The sequence below is a fragment of the Corvus kubaryi genome, unplaced genomic scaffold, assembly GCF_017639235.1.
Source record: "Corvus kubaryi isolate FWS band 111438036 unplaced genomic scaffold, C.kubaryi_AGA036_p1.0 37284, whole genome shotgun sequence".
Lineage (NCBI taxonomy): Eukaryota > Metazoa > Chordata > Aves > Passeriformes > Corvidae > Corvus > Corvus kubaryi.
Window position 1 is genome coordinate 9,023,764 of NW_024581088.1, and position 19,537 is coordinate 9,043,300.

A 19,537-nucleotide genomic window follows, 5' to 3' on the forward strand; every position below is an offset into this window, starting at 1 on the left:
CTATAATCTCTTTTTCCTGAGGTTTCACCAGAACAGTAAAACATGCAAGTACCTCCAAACAGTCCTGGAGAGGTGGACAACTACAGGTAAAATCTGGTCCCAAAGAGTTCAGAGATAAAATTCCGGTTGACTACCCTGACTGAGAAGTTTCATCATCTTTGTGCTCTGAGAAATCAGACACAGCCCAAATAAATGAGATACCTCAATGTGCAGCCACATCTGGAACCTCAGACAGGTAAGTAAATTCACATGACTGGATTCCCCAGTGAATGCTCCTCCTGGACAGGTCCATGTGGAAACCTAACCTCTCATTTTAGGAAAAAGCTCTGTATGATTTATTCACCAGTGGGAGAAGCAAATCCCAGCCATAAATATTTCATATTTATGCCATACACCCCAGCAACACATTTAATGCATCACTCCCATAACAACATTGTTCTTAAACCAGAGGAAACCCACCTAATTTGTCAGGGTGAATTCCATGGATCAGGTACCTTGTAATTGCTTTGGCAAATCCAGAGCATTTGTAAATTTCATTTATTTATTTAACCTTTCATTTCTAACAGGAACTAATTCTCAGTGTATTATTCATGACCTACACTCTTACACTGAAGTTCTGTTTTGACCCAAATGGTCAAGTATTTACTGAGTTCTTACAGAGAAGCTTCATTGACTGAGACAGAGCAAGACTGGATAAAAAGACAAAGATTTGACCTCATGTAAAAGTCCTCCACCAAGCAGGACAGTTCTAAAGCCATATAGTATTTATATCTGGCCATAAGGCAAAGCAATTATCAGCTGGAAATGGTAACCAGGGAAGGAAGGAAGTCAACCAGCTACTGTCCCATGTTTATGTTCAGATGCAGGGAGTCACAGGCCACCACCCAAAAGACACCATCATCCTGCCAACTTCCTTCATCCCTGCCCAAAAAGGACCATACCAGGAGAAAAAGGAAGACAGGTAACTTGCTGTTGCCAGCTGAAATTTCCCACTTGGTGCTGAGCTTCCCAGGGATGGGATTGAGTCAGGAATGATGGGGCTTCATCTGCTTTGACACCAGCAGATTCACACCCCACTCAGGAGTGGAGTCAGTTTCACACACAGCAATACCCAGGCTATTGGACGTTTACTTCCCACTTGGAGGAAAAGTTGTGAATTTTACTCCCAGTGGCTCCCATTCCTCTTTTCCTGAGCTGGAACCCCCCCCAAGGCATACCTGTGACAGCCACTCCTCATCCTCCTGCCCGCTGTGGTCGGAGGCCAAGCTGTCGTAGGACTCGTGCCGGGTGATGGGCCCAGGGCTCCCCGGTGGCACCACTGAAAAAAACCCCAGAAAATTAAAAATCAGATTTACTGTTAAATGCTTTATTTTAAAAAAACCAACAGCTTTTAAAATAAGTTAATGGCACAGCAATGTATATGTTTTCCTAAATCTGTGGCAATAGATTTTCTGGAAGTACAGAAAGAGCTCAAATATTGACATTAGAAGGTTGAAAAGATTCCTGCTCTTTGACTTGGACGTATCCATACAGCCACCAGGGTAACCCATTGGCTCTTCTTCTTTTAACCTGAAGTTCTTAAAATACTGAAATATTTTTATATTCCTGCAAAATTTTTAAAAACTCTGTTATTGTAGGGTTGACCTTTATATGTCAAGCTTCCAACCACTACAGATTTTTACAGCCATGTAATAAACCCCCAATAATTGGAGTTTTAATGGCAAAGCAGACACAATGGTAGCCATAAACACAGAATGGCGCCTCTGTAACGTAACTAGCTTTGCATAAATCCATACACTCCATGGAATAAAGGGATTTCCATCCAGTTTTGTGTATGTCAGTACCTGAAGCTACAGAGCCATTTCTCATACCTCTGGATCACAGTGTCCATATTCTCAAACCTGCACTCTCAAATTCAGCTCAGGACCCAACTTATTCCAGAATTATTCAAAGTGCCAGATAAATTAGAACATATTCTTAAAAAGGAAGCTCAGGTTGGATATTAGGAAAAATTTCTTCACTGAAAAAGAATGGTAAAGCATTGGAACGGGCTGCCCAGGGAAGCGGTGGAGTTACCATCCCTGGAGGTGTTCAAACAACTCCTGCCTGTTTCAGAGAGCACAGCTGATCAATTGCAGACTTTCCTGTTATTGAACTCCCTAACAAACTTCATGGCTCCAGCAGATGGTTTTGCTTTCAAACCAACAGGAACTTTATGGACTGTTCTGAATTTTTTTTGTTCTTTCTATCCCAGGGGCAACTACCAGAGCTGTCAAGATTAGGGAAGCTGCAAAAACACAGCCCAGGGAGCAGCATCCCCCCTGCTTGGTCACTGTATTTCTCCCTTGTGGAATACTTTTACATTTTACTGGAGATTCCAGATGGCTTTACAGTGAGAAAGAAATTTGAAAAAACAACTAAAAAGCTGAACAAATGATTAGTTTTGGTGCTATACTGAAAGCCTTTCCCTGAGGAATCAGAGCCTTGCCCAGGTCTTGCATTTCCGCGCAGCTTCCGAGCGCAGCATTAACTCTTTCCACCCAGAAGTGATGAAATGCTGAATTCCATGGAAAAGCTCAGCCTGAGAGTTCACCAGCAGGGCAACAGTGATAAAGCCTCAGCTGAGGTCAGCCCTCAGTCATTTATTTGGCTGTTTAATAAACCAGCATTTCTGTGCCACACCTATCACAAAAGCAGCGTTTAGAGGGGCTGGCTGGGATACGGGGATCTGTAATGCCAGTCCCAGCTCACCACTGGCCCTACTCCCACCCTTCCCAGTGGGAATGTGCAGTGTGCTGGGAGAAGTGACCTTATAAGACAAGAGATCCTTGCTGGAGATCTGCCATCGCTGTGCTGCTTGTTACACACATATTTATGGTCATATTTTTCCAAGTTAAAAATGTCCTTGATGTTATAGGAACAAACACGGTGTAAAAATGCAAAGCCCCTTTTTCCTCCATTTCTGGGTCACACACCTCTCACATCGGTATCAAGTTCCAAGACAAGATTAATTTAAGCCTGCAAGGACATTTCCAGGAATTTGAGCTCAGGAGTAATCTTTTATCTTCCAGCTTAATTCTTTGAAAATCTGAACTCACACTGAAAATTACAACAGACTCTCATCCATCAGCGAGGTTATTCTGATGCTCCAACACAGAGTATTTTCAGCTTCTGAGGAATTTCCCAACCATGCAGGATAACAAATAATAAAATTCCAACTCTTGCAAAGCTTTGTAGCAAGTAGTGGTTTTGACTGGTTCTCCTGTAATTTCTCTTTCATTGGGAAAAGTCACAAATGGAGCAGACAGAGCAGGAGCAAGAAAGCCTTGGCTGCACAGAGATATTTTACTGCAATTGCAGGTGGTTTGTACCTTTAATAAGGTAAAATAATCAATTCAATGCTTTGTGTCTGAGCTATGCCAACTTTGACTTTTTCTGTTCTTACACCAACATCTGGAACAAACACATCAAATATCAGACTGCAACTGAGTTTGTTTAATCTAGAAATACACAAACATGAAGTGAAAAAGTACAAAGAAAAGAGCGTTTACTAAAAATCTAAGGTGAGAATTAAAACATACAACTTCTGTCTGTGCAGTATGATAGGACATGAGTTTCTGCAGTCTGCTTATCAAGGCATTATTACAAATCCAAAAATAAGTATTCAAGGACACTTCTGAAAAACTGGACTGACACCTATTGCAAAAATCAGAGTTTTGCCATCAATATTTAGCAAGGGGCAAAAAGCATCTTTGAGCTGCTCAAAAGTAATAATGGCACCTTTACTCTCTGTCCTCCTTCCAGTGAAAAGCTTACAGCCTCCCTTCTCTGCACTTACAGGACTGATGTTACCACTATACTGAAGAAAGATTATCTCTGAAAAAAACCCCATTACAAATGAAGTTATTTGTGTGATAATTGTTAGTGCCAGGAAAACTGCACAGGAGGGACTGTGGAGACACAAGTTTCAACACAAGCCAAAGCAAAGGCTGAAATACAGCAGAGCTGGTATCTCTCTGGAATTCCAGGACCTGATTCACACAGTGCCATGAATAAGTATGAAAAAACCCCTCATTGTTTAGAAACTTCTCCATGATATTTACTGACAAGTAAAGAAAACAAACAGTTCGTATTAATCTCAAATGATTTGCATAGACATTCCTGCCACACGACCAAGGCCTAGATAAATACACATTGGAGGAATATTGGAATTAACACACACTGGGTTTGTTCATGGATGGGCTAATTATACAATAAATACCTAAAGCTAAGACAAATCTTCCTTCAAAGATTATAAATTGTCATCTTTCAGCAGCATAAAAGTGTTGGAACAAAGAACTACTACAGCTCAACTGTAGTGTGTGCACTTATGGCTTTAATTTGGGAACAATAAATCATTAGTTTTACTTAGTTTTGTGTACTTCTTGAACCAAAAGGTTTTAATTTTCTCATTTATAGAAATAAGCTTTGCACAATTCAGTTTAATTGAGAGTTATATATGAAATTCCCAATGTGCTCTTCTCTAAGGGCTGGATGTTTGTCCAAATTAAGAGCAAACAAAGGCATCTGAGCACTACAAAGCCTGTTTGTTTGGTGCTGCCTGCCGTGCACATGCCTGCAGACACCCAGAGAGCTTGCCTTTTCCATTTCCATAATTATAATTTAATATAATTAACATTCATAATGTCAAATAAGTTTCTAAAATGCAGTGGAAACAGGACAATGTACTCTTGACTAACTCATTCAGTCTCTAGTCATGTCTGTGGTGAACAGGTACACAGGATAAAAATGACATATCCCTTGTTTTCATAAAAATCCCACCCTAACACCTGATTTTGAAGCTTTTTCTCTGGTTCCTCAGTTACATCTAGGTGGTCTAGAGACCCGAGGTAATCACATGCTTGTCAACAAACTTCAGGGCTCCTTGTGCTGGAATTCAGCTCCACAATTTGAATGATTTCCTTCATGCATTTGTTCCATGGCATTACCAACAGACTGTGATGGTTCTGGTTTAGGTCTGCATGCAGACACAGTCAATTGACCACACTCACCTTTCTTCCCTGTTAGAGATGAGATTTCACCTCTGTCAGGGGTTGGTACTGGTGTCCCACAGCTGTGTAGGTCACATCCAACACGTGCTTCGTGGGTTTGTGTCAGAGCTGGTGCTCTGTGCCTCTGGCTCTACCTCTGCTCAAGTGTGACAACAAAGTGAAGGCCAGGTTTTCATTTTGGGCAGAACACTCACAGCCATGTTAACAATAAACTGTCTGTAGGCTGGAGATATGCTCAATGTTATTTTTCTTGTGGCTGCATGTTACTGAATAAAGTTCTGGTTTTAATGCAGTTTTCAGCTTGTAAACTGCTACAGGAGCATGGCACGCAAATTAAAATATCCTCTTTTACCCAGAACTACTCCTTGCTATTTTTTTTCCTGTTAGGACTTTCTGAGATTCTTACATGCAGAAAAATAATAAAATTGAGCTTAAAAAAGCACTATAAATCAGGAGTTTAGCCAGACTGACAGTTATTTCACACCACCAATTGATTAGAGCTGGATTCATTCATTATTTGTGTATTGCCCACAGTTTATTAGGTGCTTTATGGACCATCCACTCTCTGTATCAGCACTTTAATAAAGGTATAGGTAGGTCTGCAGTCAGGAGCTGAATTCTTCTTAGTGGTTTTTTTTTTTTTTTTGATGACTGCTTTACTTGCTCATTACTCACACTGGTCTGATAGTCAACAGCCTGGATTTTTTTTCCCCAAAAAGGTGCTGCTGAGGTGTTTAGACCTCACCATTACTCCTGCAAGACTGGTACACATTCCCTGTGCTTAACTGCAGCTTCCATTTCCAAAGTTCCCTTAGGAAGCCAGTCAAGTACGACGCGCTTTTAAAGCTGGGCAGAGCTAGAACCTGGTATTATTCCCAGTATGGAGCACCTTAAAGCTGCTCAACACTCAGACTGTGAGCAGACAATCAGTTCTGCACCAAAACAGAACAAATATATTCTTTTCTGAGTTAAAGAATAATTTCAACTGCACGAACCCACAGTGAAATCCATCTGATGGCCATCTTTAAAGAATTATGGAAGAGGTAACTATTTCTATAATTCACCGACTTCAAAAGTATGTTTGACATTATTGTCGGGAAAATTATGTTAACCATGGATTACTGTTACAATCAAAGTATGTAGTGAGAAGTCAAGAGGCTTAGTAGTAAATTTTCAAAGCGGTGCGTGGGGATTTACCCGTTTGACTCCCATTAACGGCAATGGGCGGCGCGCGGCAAAATCCCCGTACGCTGCTTTGAAAACTGACCCCTGCGTGCTCACGGACCCCGCTCTAAGGACTTCCAGATGACCATGGAAGAGGAGGAAAGAACCATTTCAGCATGTGCCCTTGTTCATTATTGTTGTTTGTACACATCTGAAAGCATTTGAGTTGCTGTGCCAGCGCTGTTTCCAGCGGTCGGTTTATAAAACACGTATTAGGGCAGGTGAGCTGCGGGTAACCTGATGAAGCCATGCACAGGCCCAGGTGTGTCTCTGCATCAGAACCTCAACAGACACATTCCCAGCAGCCAATACACCTTACAGAGTTCATCTGCATCTTTATTATTTCACAAATAGCAATTATGGCTGGAGAATGTATCGTGATTTACTCCACTGCTCATGCAGTGATGCATCTGCCCCGCTCCTTTTCACCCCAATCACTCCGTGCTCAGTCAGAAATTAAATTTGCTTCCTTTCTCAGTTCTGGCTCCTGCAGGGAGCAGAAAGTGCAGGCTACAGTTTTAGGGCAAGGTAGTTTTCCCTTACAAAAATACCATGGACTCGATTTCATTAGAAACACCTTTTCTGGAAGGGGAAGGGGATGCAGATTAACCTGCAATCTGTCACGCCTCCAAGTGTAAGAAGCAAACTCGAAAATTCCATTTTCACAGTTTGTGACTATTGCCAGAAAAACCCAAACACATTCTGTATGAGAAATGCCTGCTTGGAATCAGTCTTCTCCAGTAATATTGTAACCTTAGTCATAAAAAACCCCATACATACATATATATATGTATTAGATAACATACATATTTATTATATTATATTTAATATTATTTTATTATGTTATATTATATTTATAACGTACATATTTAAGATCGGCAACAGTTTTAAATGCAGTAAAAAATTCCAAATTTTAAATCACCAAAATTCTTCTAGAATGTATTTTACCAGTATCACTTACATTATCACTTATATGCTCACACAGATACCTGTATTTCCATGTAATATATATAAAGAATACCTGAGATTAATAATTGAGAATTAATTGTCTGAAATCCTAAAACTCATTTTCCTGAATAGGAATGAATCTGAATAGGAATGAATAGGAAAATCTGAAACTCATTTCTCTCTTCGAAATTTCAAGGAATTATGAATTTTTCCCCAAGGATATGGATTTTTACAGGACATCTGCACAACTCTTTTGAGACCACTGATGAAGAGTCCCAGGAAGTTCTTTTAAGAATATGTTTCATTCTTTTATTATATGGCTATAATAAAGTAGAATTTAATGAAAATTATTTACTGACTAGAGGCAACATCAGGTAGAAAGAATAAAATGGCAAAGTGGGAATCTAGAAAATGGATTCTGTGGCAGTTTTAACCCTGTAGCACTCAACAGACACAACTTTGTGGCACAGCCCTCACCTGTGGCACTGGGATCAGCTGAAGGGCAGGAGTTTGGGCACCATTCACATGATCAGCACAGGAAAATGAGGCAGGTGGAAATGTTCACCCACATCCCATGGTTTGTTCCAGCCCCGCTGTGGCTGCACCCCATGGCAGCTCAGGTGAGCTCAGGTGAAACTCCCCCACTTCAGGGCAAGGTCAGAGCTTGGCTTGGATAAGGATGGATTCCAGAAATGGGTCATGTTCAACTGGCCAAGTGCAGAACCAGCAAAGCCTATCAGAGACACTGGAATGGAGCAACTGAAACTGCCCCAAAGTCCTGTTTGAGCGTGGCCCTGCCACAGAGCCAGAGCAGAAAGGCTTTGAACACCTCGTAACTACACGACAGAGTAATTGTTGTTACTGCACAGGCTCTGCTTTTGATCAGTTTTACTGTTTGAAACCCAGCTCGTTGTGACAGACATTGAACATACCCAGAGCCAGAGCAGCTCTGGCCTCCCCTACATGTAACACCCTAGAGTTACATGTATAATAAGGGATGCACCATCACCTACATTCCTCCATCCCAGAGATGGCAAATCCACTATTAAAGATGCACACTCAAAAGAATGCAAGGAGAAGGGAAGAGGTACAACACCTAATGTGATTATCAGTCCCAGTTCATTCACCTGTGACCAGACCAGCACCACGCTCTGCTGTGCACAGAGAAGGGCTGGAGGACCAGAATGTCCAGATTCCTCCTGTGGCACTCCTTGGCTGTGATTCCAGGCATCACAGCTGGGTTTTCACAGCGTCTGTGTTCACAGCACATAGTCACAGTTATTTAATACACTCTCCATCTTACCCTCAAGACTTTCCACAATACTCACTAGCTCTGTGGATGTAATTTTTATTTCTGTCAATGGAATGTATGAAAGGAATATAAAATAGGCCATAAACAACCACAATGCTGCTTGGAGACAGAAGTCTTGCCCAGGGTGCACAGCTTTCATTAGAGGGAGCAGGAAGTGCAAACATGATGTCAGAGCTACAGAGATTATCTGTATAAATGGTGTTATCATTTAACCCAAACAAACAGTAAGGAAAGGCTCACCCCCTCCCTTTGAAGACAATGGACAGTCACTAAATTGGACTTCTAATGAAAGCCATTTTCAGTGAAACACAAGATCTGTGCAACAGTTGGTCCAGAAATGAAATGAAAATCTGTTGTAACAGCCAAAAGTCAAAGGCAGCTATAAATACAGGCCTTAATCTTTTCAAGAATCCCTTAACGAAGCCTATAAAACTGATTATATCTTCAGGCCTAACTCAAGTGCAAATTCTTACTCAGAAAAATGTAACAGCCCTGCAAGTATGACTTGGAGAGCAGTACAGGAACAAGGAAGGAGAATACAGAGTGCTGGTTTGAATCCTCACATCTTGGAATACAAATTACATTGCATTTAGAATAAACAATTAATGAGACAGCAGAAGCCTCAGCTACAGGTCCATTTTTCTGAGAGAGAAACAATTTCCAGAAGCGGTCAGAGTGGGATGCAGAAACACTGCATCATTCCTTTTAACACAACAGAAATGCTCTTTGATTATTTAAAAGCCAATTGCAAAGATCTGTCTTCAAAACCTCCTATTGCAGGTTTAATAGCAAAGAGGTGCAAGTACACTTACCAGCAACACAGAGTAAAGTACAGACTTTTGTTTTAACAAAATCTATATTTATACGATTACATTTCCTATGGTTGAGGGCAGCTGTAATTAATGGATTTCCCTCCTTCCCCTAATGCAGTCATTTGTCAATTTAAACACAGAATGCCCAATCAATTTTGATGTATTTAGTAAGCAATTTGTCAGAGTACTGCACACCAGTTAATATATTAATTCTTGTCACTGGCCCACTTTTGACAACTGCAGGCCCTGTCCATGGAATTGGTCCTGATGAGCCAAAACTCTTGCCTGGAATGTGAAGGTGCCCTTTGCAGAGCCAGAGGATTAAAATCAGATCTCAATCTATTCAATATCTTTTTGGGGCAGTTTTTGGCCAATTTTAGGAGGTTTACTCATTAATGTGTTAATTGGTCATGTTTCAGATATTGCATCTACTGTGCAATGGAAAAGTGAATTCAAAGTGGAGAGATAAGGAAGAAAGGAAATAAATATGGAATGAGGATGTTAGACTTTCTGGTAATGCAAAGTCACCTATTTCCATGGCAATTCCATTGTGTGCCATGAACGTTGTCTGTGTAAACTCAAACATGCAAAAAACATGTGAAAGGTACAGAAGTCACACAAAGGAAACAAGGGGTAAGTCAATCAAATGTGCAAAACCTCAGGTCCTGGTAAAAGAGAGGAAAGAATTAATTTGAAAGAAACCTGAACACAACCAGGGAATTGTCATGGACATGGAAAGGACATCTTAACAGCATCCTCAAGAGTTTATACAACCAAAAGCACCTTAATTCCTAAGTACCGAACAGCAGGAAGAAAGCAGGATTTAAAGAGCAAGTAATGACAAAACTTGGCAATTCTCCGGAGGAAGCTTTTACATTGCAAGTTCTGTGGACACCAAAACCCTCCTGTGCAGTGCCTTGCATGACTCTCCTCCCACTGCCAGCTCTGCTAGGACAGTTGAACTACACTGCACGATGGTATTTATGTTATAGCAAAAACATCTAGGAAGAAAAAAAAGTGACTTAGATTTCCTTCTGTTGTGGTTAGATTTAAATATGCTCAGGACACAGGAGAATACAGAGGGAATATCAGAGACACAAATAAGGTAGAATATTGTGTACTGAAAGTGGGGAGTGTAGAGAAATATCTGATGCCTAACACCCAGCACTGAAAACCTGAGGATTATAACTAATCCAGGGGCTTGTGGGATGAACTCATGGGAACAACAGTGAGCCTAGAATCTGCTCTGTCAGAAGGAGCTCTCAGGACTGGTTATATTCTCTCTGACCAGCCGCAGAGCTTGGAGCAGGATACTGACCAGCAGGCCACCTGCTGTTGTGGAATTTACCATACAAGTTCACTTTCAAGCCATGAACTTACAGAAAGCTGTAAATCCCTTGCTTCCCACTTTCTCACCTGTGCAGCAGCCTGAGCTGTGATAATGTGCTCAGGTAGACATGAGCTGCACACACTGATGCAGGTTTCTACAGCAGATGTCACATATGACCTCAAAGCAAGGAAACAGCTGTGCTGATCCACTTATAAATACCCTTGGGATAGAGGTCTTGGACACTTGTTGTACAGAACATTACTTCCAACAATGGTTCCTTGTTCCTTTCTAGCAGCAAATAAAACTTTCAGATTCTTTTAAAATATTAAAAGCTGAACCATGTGTCAATAACCTATCGCAGGATTTTTTGGAATATTCTGTTTAACACAAGAAGTCACCAGGCTGGTTTATATTTTTCAAAGACTAAGGAAGATTTTGGCCCTGTGTTTTGGCATCAAACCTCTTATTTATGAAAACCTGGCCGTGCAGCCCTCGAAGCAGCCCGCCAGACGTCTCATTGTTCTGCCCGGCTGCTGACAGAGGTACTCTGTGCTAAAAAGCACACTGAGGGTTTTTCAATGACCCAGGGGGCAAAGGTCACTTATTATAAATGGATAATGAGACCTAATGCAATGTTCTGAGTGTGGACAAAGAAAGGGTCTATCCATACCCCCTTGTGACTTGGTCATTCAGGCTTTTATTTCCCCTGCACACTTAATGGAGCCAAACAATTGGCAGAAATGCTATACAGAAACGGAGAGAAACTGCTGCATTCTACCTCCGAGAGACAGATACAAATAGTGACCCTGAAACGGCGCCACGGCTCCTCTCAGCACTGACGTGGCAGACAGATGGAACAGCCCCCCTCAGCCCTGACTTAGCCATTTGCTGGCAATTAAAGTCCCCGACGGGAGCGAGAGCGCGGCAAACCCAGGCTGCAGCTAAAGCCAGCCCAGGGCAGAGCTGCAGGTAAGCAGAGCCACGGAGCTGGGCTTAGCAGCTCTTTAACAGGTGCCTTTTGTGGGAAAGTTGCTTTGAGTCCATGTTTGCAGGGACTTCACTGAGGAGCTTCAGACTGAATAAATCCAGAAAACAAATAAAACTTCAAAGACTATCAGACACAAATTTCTCTGTTATTGCCATCTGCACTGTCCTCTAGATACTCTTCTGTCTTTAGTGGTTATCATTCTATTATTCTTTCCATTTCACATCCAGCTTAAAGAATTCCTATTGCGTGAATTAAAACCTGAATTATAAGTCTTAGAAGTCAAGTAACACAAGTTCATTAATTGTTGGAACTTAGCTACCATTCATTCTTCTTTCTTTAAAAAGTTTTCAGTACTAAACCATTTAAAATGTGTATTTGTACACACGCGTCTACTGTACTGGGTAACACTATCTGAGCTGTTAATAAATTGTTAATAAAATACACAAAATGAGCTCCATCTATCCTTGATTTCACTATGTGGGATACAAGTGAAACAAGGCAGGAATCTAGCAAAAAAACCAAGCCAAAATGCAAATCTAATGGTGCTGTGCACTACTAATTACTTTTTCATTTTCTTTTGTACCTTTTGAGTTTTATCCCAATTTTCTATGCAGCAAGGAAGAAGGAAGACTCCAACCTTGCAGGTTTCCATAACACTCAGATGCAGCAGATGGACAGGTAGAAGCAACAGATCCAATCTGGCACCAGCGCCCCTTTTACCAGTCCCATCCAAAGTGCCTCCTGTCCCACATGGCCACTTGGTGCATTTGAAATGCCCCTGTCACACAATGCTGCCTGCACTGACAACTGTGCACAGGCTTTTGTTTCCCTAGGAGCACCCTGACAGATGCCAGGAGTTGTTCCCTTGTGAGACTTCAACTGCTGCATCACTTTGATCCTAGACAGAACTTGCTCCTCACTGTTAGTCGTCTTACTGTCAAATAAAAGAAAAATACTCATGTTTCTATGAAACCATTATAAACTACATGGGTTTGTGTCTTTATATAATACAGATACACCATATATATATAGCTATAGGTGTATAAATGTTTCTGAATGTGCCATGCCATGAAGTATTTACTCCCTGGGAATGATGTGGCTGGGCAAGACACAGGCAGGTGGGCAACCATCCCTGGAAGCAGTGCCAAGGCTCCTGAGGGAAGCAGCTGTCTGAGACTCTGGCTGGAAGGAGCCCAGCAACCAGGAGTTCCCAGGGAGAGGGGAAATGCAGATGCACTCGCTTGTCACTGAGTATGGAATGCACAGGAGGAAATGGCTAAAAGGATGAGGAGGAATGAGGTGAGGAAACCCTGAAGATTTCATGGGACCTGGTGGGTCACTCTCAAGGCCAGCCAAGCACTCCCACAGCCTCACAACTCTGCTTCATGTCAGAAGTCCCAACACTACATTCACTGCTCTACCCTTACCAACACAGTTACACACAGCCCTACTCTGGGGTTGAACATACACTGAAATTGGCTGAAAAATCAACTCAGATAGTCACCCTCTGCTTAAAACGTGCACATGAGACAAGACAAGAAGTTGTCAGCTACTCACAGCCAGCCAGAAGATACTGGTAGTACTGCACAGCATCTGCAGCCAGGAGCAGTGGATGGTTTGCATTAAATGGTGGTTGGAGTTCATTCCACTGAGGAGTTCTGAGGTAAAACACAAGACTATTAATATTTAAGCTAATACAGAGAATGTAAATCAGTGTTTCTGTCATCACATGCAATTATCTATACAAGCTCACAAAATGTTTGTAATTATTTAAATTAGCTTGTTCAAACACTGCAATCCACCACAGGCAGTGGAGCAGCAGGGCCAAATCGTGCAGATTGTGAGGCAAAGACAATACTTGGTTGTTGACTGCAGCAGGGATTGCGTAAAAAACCCCAGGAAGGAGGTTTAGATTAAGTTGGTAAATACGTTCAGGACCATTGTATGTCATGCTGACGTTATATAAACACACAAGAGAAACTGGGGAACTTTTTTGTTCAGTTAACTAGCACTGCTTCCATCCTGTAAAGTCATTGAGCATTTCCAAACTGTGAAAATAAAGCTGTGTAAAGTTATGGATTATTGATCCAATTAGAATTTTCAATTCCATTCCAACCTACTCATTTCAACAATAATGGTCCTGAAGTCTGTGTTGTAATTTTAATTAGGGTGGGCCATTCCTAAATAGCTGGGTAAATCAAGTATTGATCACTCCAGTCCAGCCATAAGCAGCACTAAGGAATGTAGGAGCCAAGAAAAATCAATAGAAAAATATTTTAAAACGTCAAAAGCACTGACAACACTTTCTCATCAATTTTTCTTTACTTTCTTCCACATGTCAGGAATAATTTCTTCTACTGTCTTAAGAAATGGTACCTTCAGCTGCTCACAGGATAACTCACAATCCTTCATTGGGGGAACCTTGCTCACGTCTCACACCAGAATTCTTTACTTCAACACTACCAAAATAATTGTTTCTAGTCCTTATATAAAAAGAAAATTACAACCTGATCATTTAAAATCTCCAATTACTAAGAATCTCTATTGATTCATAGACATGTTCACGTAGTTCCACATGTAGAGAAGGATTTAAATGCTTAGTTCTCATTGAGGGACATGGACAGTGACAGAACTGTATGGAAAGGAAGGCTTGAATTTCTCTCCTTCAATGCAGAACTTTAAGAGTCTTTAAATGCGTGACAACCATGACGCAAAAAGATCGTTCAAAAAGAAAGATCATGAGCATTCTGTGGACAAAAAGAAGGAAAAGTTCCAGGAATGAGGTACCTAACCAAAGCCCAGCTGGCCCTGGGGCAGGTGACCATCTCCAGCGGGGTGTCATCGCTGATCTTGGGCGCGGTGCTGAGCGGCCGCGGCTCCAGGACGTGCTCCACCAGGCTCCCGTAGCAGCTGATGATGTACAACGACTCCACCACAAACTGCTTGGACTGATCTGGGGGCAAAGAGAGAGAAAATCTCATTGCAACAGCACAGCAGGAACAGAAAAAGCTTTTGCAGAAATAGCAGACTGTGTTCTTTTAAGTCTCTTGCTTGCAGCTAAAAATGTGATTTAAAAGAAGTGAAAGGGCTGGAGAGACAGAGAAAAAATGGTACAAAACACATAATTTTCACACAATTGTATGAATATCTCGTACAAGAGAAGGTGGAACAAATTTCTCACCAAGTTGTACTCAGGTGATTACACATTCCCAAACATATGTTGTACAATTGCTTTAGCAAAGGTGTTTCATCTTTATCTCACAATTTTTTCAGTGCCACTTCACACAGTACCTTTGGACTGAACTATCAAAGTTGGGTTTCTGTCACTGCATCATAATAAAAGATCAATTATTCATTTCACTTATTAAAATTTCTTGCAAATTTTACCAAAAGCACCCCAAGCATGTTCCTAAAAATCTCCACTGTCATTGAGTTTAAAGAACAAAATCCACAAACAAGCACCAATTGCTCAGGACCCATCATAAAATAAGAATTTAAGTTTAAATGCAAATCCTAATCCTGTAAGGTACCAACCTTTTTCTCGTTTGAGACCAGAATTGTTGGCAAACCATGACCTTGAAGATCCAAAGACTGCAGCGACACAAAACTCCCCTCCCACAGACTTACTGGGTGAAATCTGTGGAGCTGGCTTGGATTTGCTTTAAAGAAAGAACAAAATAAAATTATGCAAGTTAATTCTCAAAAAATTAAAATATCCCTTGCTTAACAGCAATTTAAAGATATTACTTCAGAAATGGTGAATATCTGCAGTTCCCATAAGGGCCAGCAGGATTTACAGATGCTCAGTGTTTTCCAATAACAGGTCCCAAACTCCCCTGGAATACTGAACTCATTAACTTGAGGAAGGCACTGGCTCATAACGGAGAATTGAATTGTTTAAAAGATCCAATATTGAATATTTGCATTCAACAGAAACAACTTTTGAAGTAAATACAAAGAAATCCTAAATCCCTTGGGAATGAAAATACAGATTTTGGGTCAGTCATTTCAGGTGGTTGGTATTTCCTTGTCTTTTCCAAAGGAATAACCAGGGGATATGTGTGACAAAGGGAGGGAGGGAATGACATGCAGAGGGTACAGGGCAAGGAAACGATGCACACACTCATGAGCCACGTGTTAGAACACATCAGGAATTCGATCATGGAAAAGCAGATTAAGACACGCTGCCTTGACCCCACGATGAGCATGGAGCAGATCCAGGGGTGTGTGAGGATGTTTATTGAGACATCCTGTCTTTCTCCTCACAGGCACCTGCAGGAACATAACATTCTGCTCTGCAGAAGCTCAGAACTATGGTTAGAGCATTGTCCATGCCTCATTTCATTAAATCAGGATTTCACCCTTTCTTTAAGAGAAAAGCTGTTTGAGAAACCCACGCAAGATTCCTCTTTCATCTTCCCCTTGTTCTAGTCCATTTAATCAAATTTTTTCGTATTTTTCTCTCTACTCTATTTCACTGCTCCCTTCTCTTCCTACCCACCCCTCCTTTCCATTTTTCTTCTCCTAATTTCCTGTTCCACACAATTTCAGCCTGTGATTCGACCATCCCATTAACCTGGTTTTTACATAACAATTTCCAGTTCTGAGAAGTGTGTGTGCATATATTTATGTGCAAACAAAGGAGTGCAAGTGTTACAATGGAATTCAGCACTAGAAGAATATTTTTAAACAGAAGAAATCAATTAAAACACTGTAGAGTTATGATATTTAATTTATACTAACAGATCACACACATGGCAAGCCTACAGTCACATGTATCAATTAGAAATTAAAACAAAAAAACTCTTTCCAAAGGAATTCCATCACAATGACCAGAATCCATGGAAAGGTTCAGACAAACTTCCATGGATGTGGATCAGAGCTGAAGCTCGTACATGAGGGAGAAGCTGGAATGTCCCAAAAGAGCAGTTGGAATTTACAGTCGGTAACTCTGGTATTGAACCACCACAAAGCATTTAATATCCAACTGTTAAACCTCCAGCTACAGATGACTGGGTCAGAAATCTGTGTTCCAAAAAGTTCCTGACTATAAATGTATTCCCTTGCTTGCAGTGGCACATCACACTCTGTATTAGAATATTCAAATTGAGATTGCGTTAACTAACAAGTGTTTATTAGCTACTAATAAAAAATCAGAACAGATTTCTTTCACTTCAAAATGATCATCTGTCACAGAAACAGTATTTTTAATCAAATTGTATATTGAGAATTATTTTAGCTCTCACTTTCCAAGTATTCACACACTCATATTCCTTCAGAAATGAAAATATAAATGTATCCACGAATGAGAGTCGTGCTGCTTACTGATCTATACTTCAATCAGTAAATGATTTGGTTTAATATAGAAGATTGTTCAGGACAGTGTCACCCATCAACCCCTACAAAGCAAACCAAGGGCACAGGTATGACTCAGACATATTCACTTCCTCTTGACAAAAGAATCTTTCTGTACTGTCCTAATATTCTTAATATTCTCAATTTTTACTCAACACAGTCTGAGGTTATTAAAATGATTTTTTGAGGTTAATGAAGTAATTTAAAATGGGAAAAAAATTGGAAGCAAATGCTATTCTCAGCTACAAACGACCTGTGTACAACCAAATACAATTATAAACAGCCTTAGAGGAAATGGTCTAAGCTCAGTTCTATTTACATCTTGTCTTTAGGATGTACATCTATCAAGGCAAGCACTTAAATGTTGGTTTCAGTGCCAAAAGCTTTTCCCTTCGAGGACGATGTTTTGTAGACAGAAAGAGCAGCCCTTGTAAAACACGATTACTCATGTGGTTAAACTCAGCCCTGCTAGCAAACAAAGACAAGCAAACAAACAAAAAAGACTTGTGCATCCTATTGGTTTGGAAAGATTTCTGAAAATACTGATGAGATGTCAACAAGTCTATTCTGAACTCTCTTGTAACTGAGGAATCTTTCATTTGACCATCATTCTACTCCATTCCTGAGTTTTCATCAATACATTCCAACTCAAATTTCATTCCTTCAGCAAACCTCCAAAGCCCAGTTATTTTCAGTAACAGTAATGCCATTAGAAAAATATCTTTACATGTCACTGTGATATTTTAACAACTTGGAAACTATAAATCCACATTACTCTGCAGATGCAAACACCCTCCCAGCTTTATAAATGATAACTAAACAATAATGTTGAAGGTAGGTGGTGAATGACTTGTTTCTGCTATGAACTCCTGCTCTTTCCTTGCTCTTGGCTTGTCAGCACTTCATAAATTATTCCAAGAGCTGAAATTTAGGCACATTTGGCCTCACTTTTAAAAACAGTTACTTTGAAAATATCTTCATAATATAGTAACTTCCAAAAGATTGTACCATAGTTTTCCTGACAAGGGATGCAGGAAGAAATTCAGATTGTTGGGAGTCAACGTTCAAACCAGCAGACAGTGAAGCAACTGGGACCAAACATTCCCCATTATAATTTCACTCTTCATTTCTTTCAAAAATTAGGAACAACAGCACTGTATTTAAGACATCAGGAAGATGAAAAGGCAGTTTGCTTTCTCCTCCCTGGATCTACTCCACCTGGAATTCAGCGAGACACGGCAGTAGTTTTACCCCAATTAGATCTGTGCAGAAATCTGTATCAGGAATACAATGTATCTGGGGAAATTTGTATTATTATTAAATTCTCTAACATAATTTTGGAGGATTATTTCTATTTTAAATGCAGGAGCACTGAGATGTAGATGCAGACGTGGCCAACTGACATTTTCTACTGAAATGGCACAAAAGGAGAAGGGAGGAAACTAAAGAAGAAAATTAAGACATCACTTTGTCAGTACTTAAAAAGCAATGAAGAGACCGAGCTCAGCATGCGAGTTCTTTCATGTTGCCAACACAGTAAGAACAGATTAAGACCTACTGAAACTATTCACAGCTCCCACTTCTTGACTTTGTAACACATCAAACTGCCATAATCTCTGGAAATGCATTGTGTTAGCTCTTTGTAAAAATACTAAATAGTTACAATATTTAAACTAGTTTACATTTTAATTATGATTTTACTAGAAAGAATTAATACTTTCAAAATATTATGAAAACCAGAGGTTGCACAGTTTATGATGGAGCTTTATGTCTCATAAAATTCTTCTGGCTCTTAAATGTATCTTTAAATTCATTGTCAAACAAGTGACATGACTTTAAAACAATAAATAAATTGCATATATATGATATGAAGGAACTGCCTTATTATATATTCAAATATTTATAGTCAAATAGTACCAGTCTGCAAAGACTGAGAATCACATTGATTTCATATTCCCAACAAACAGGCTTCAAATAGATGAGATTCATAAAAACAAAAGCACTTATTCCACACTAAACCCACTGAAATGGAAACATCTATGACTGCTGAAAGAAAAAGTTTTATCCTGACTACACACGCAGCAACAAAAGTATCAGGAGAAAAATATTGCATGAAATTTGCAATTACACATAAAATTACAAAAAAAAATCTGTCTCTAAGTCCATATATTTTAATTATCATTGTGCCTAAAACACGAAAACAAATATGTTTCCAGTTGTCAGACTATGAATAAAGCAAGAAAAAGCACAAAAAGCAATGGTAGGATCCTTTATTCACCAGGCACTTAGCTGTCAAATCAACATTCATTTTGTCTACAGAATTGTAGGTCTCATTAAGACCTTAATGGAAACAACATGATTTCTTCCCTCACCCAAAGTTTGTTTTTTATCCTAATTTCTCTGTAGACTAGTAAGGACCATACTTTTGAGCTAGCACTGGCATTAAACAAACCACAAAAGAGTCTTGTGAAAGACAGGCAACAATTTTGGAGCCTATTTCATATATTCCCCTCTTTA

General features: G+C 40.1%; 1 protein-coding gene across 1 annotated transcript in view; it reads right to left on the minus strand.

Moving 5' to 3' along the window:
• The window catches only part of BCAS3 (BCAS3 microtubule associated cell migration factor), a 299,898-nt gene that overhangs the window by 175,351 nt on the left and 105,010 nt on the right, over positions 1-19,537 (minus strand). The window contains 4 exon segments of the mRNA XM_042026416.1: positions 1,218-1,318; positions 13,223-13,323; positions 14,453-14,618; positions 15,200-15,324. Of these exon segments, the coding sequence (XP_041882350.1) occupies positions 1,218-1,318; positions 13,223-13,323; positions 14,453-14,618; positions 15,200-15,324 (493 nt within the window).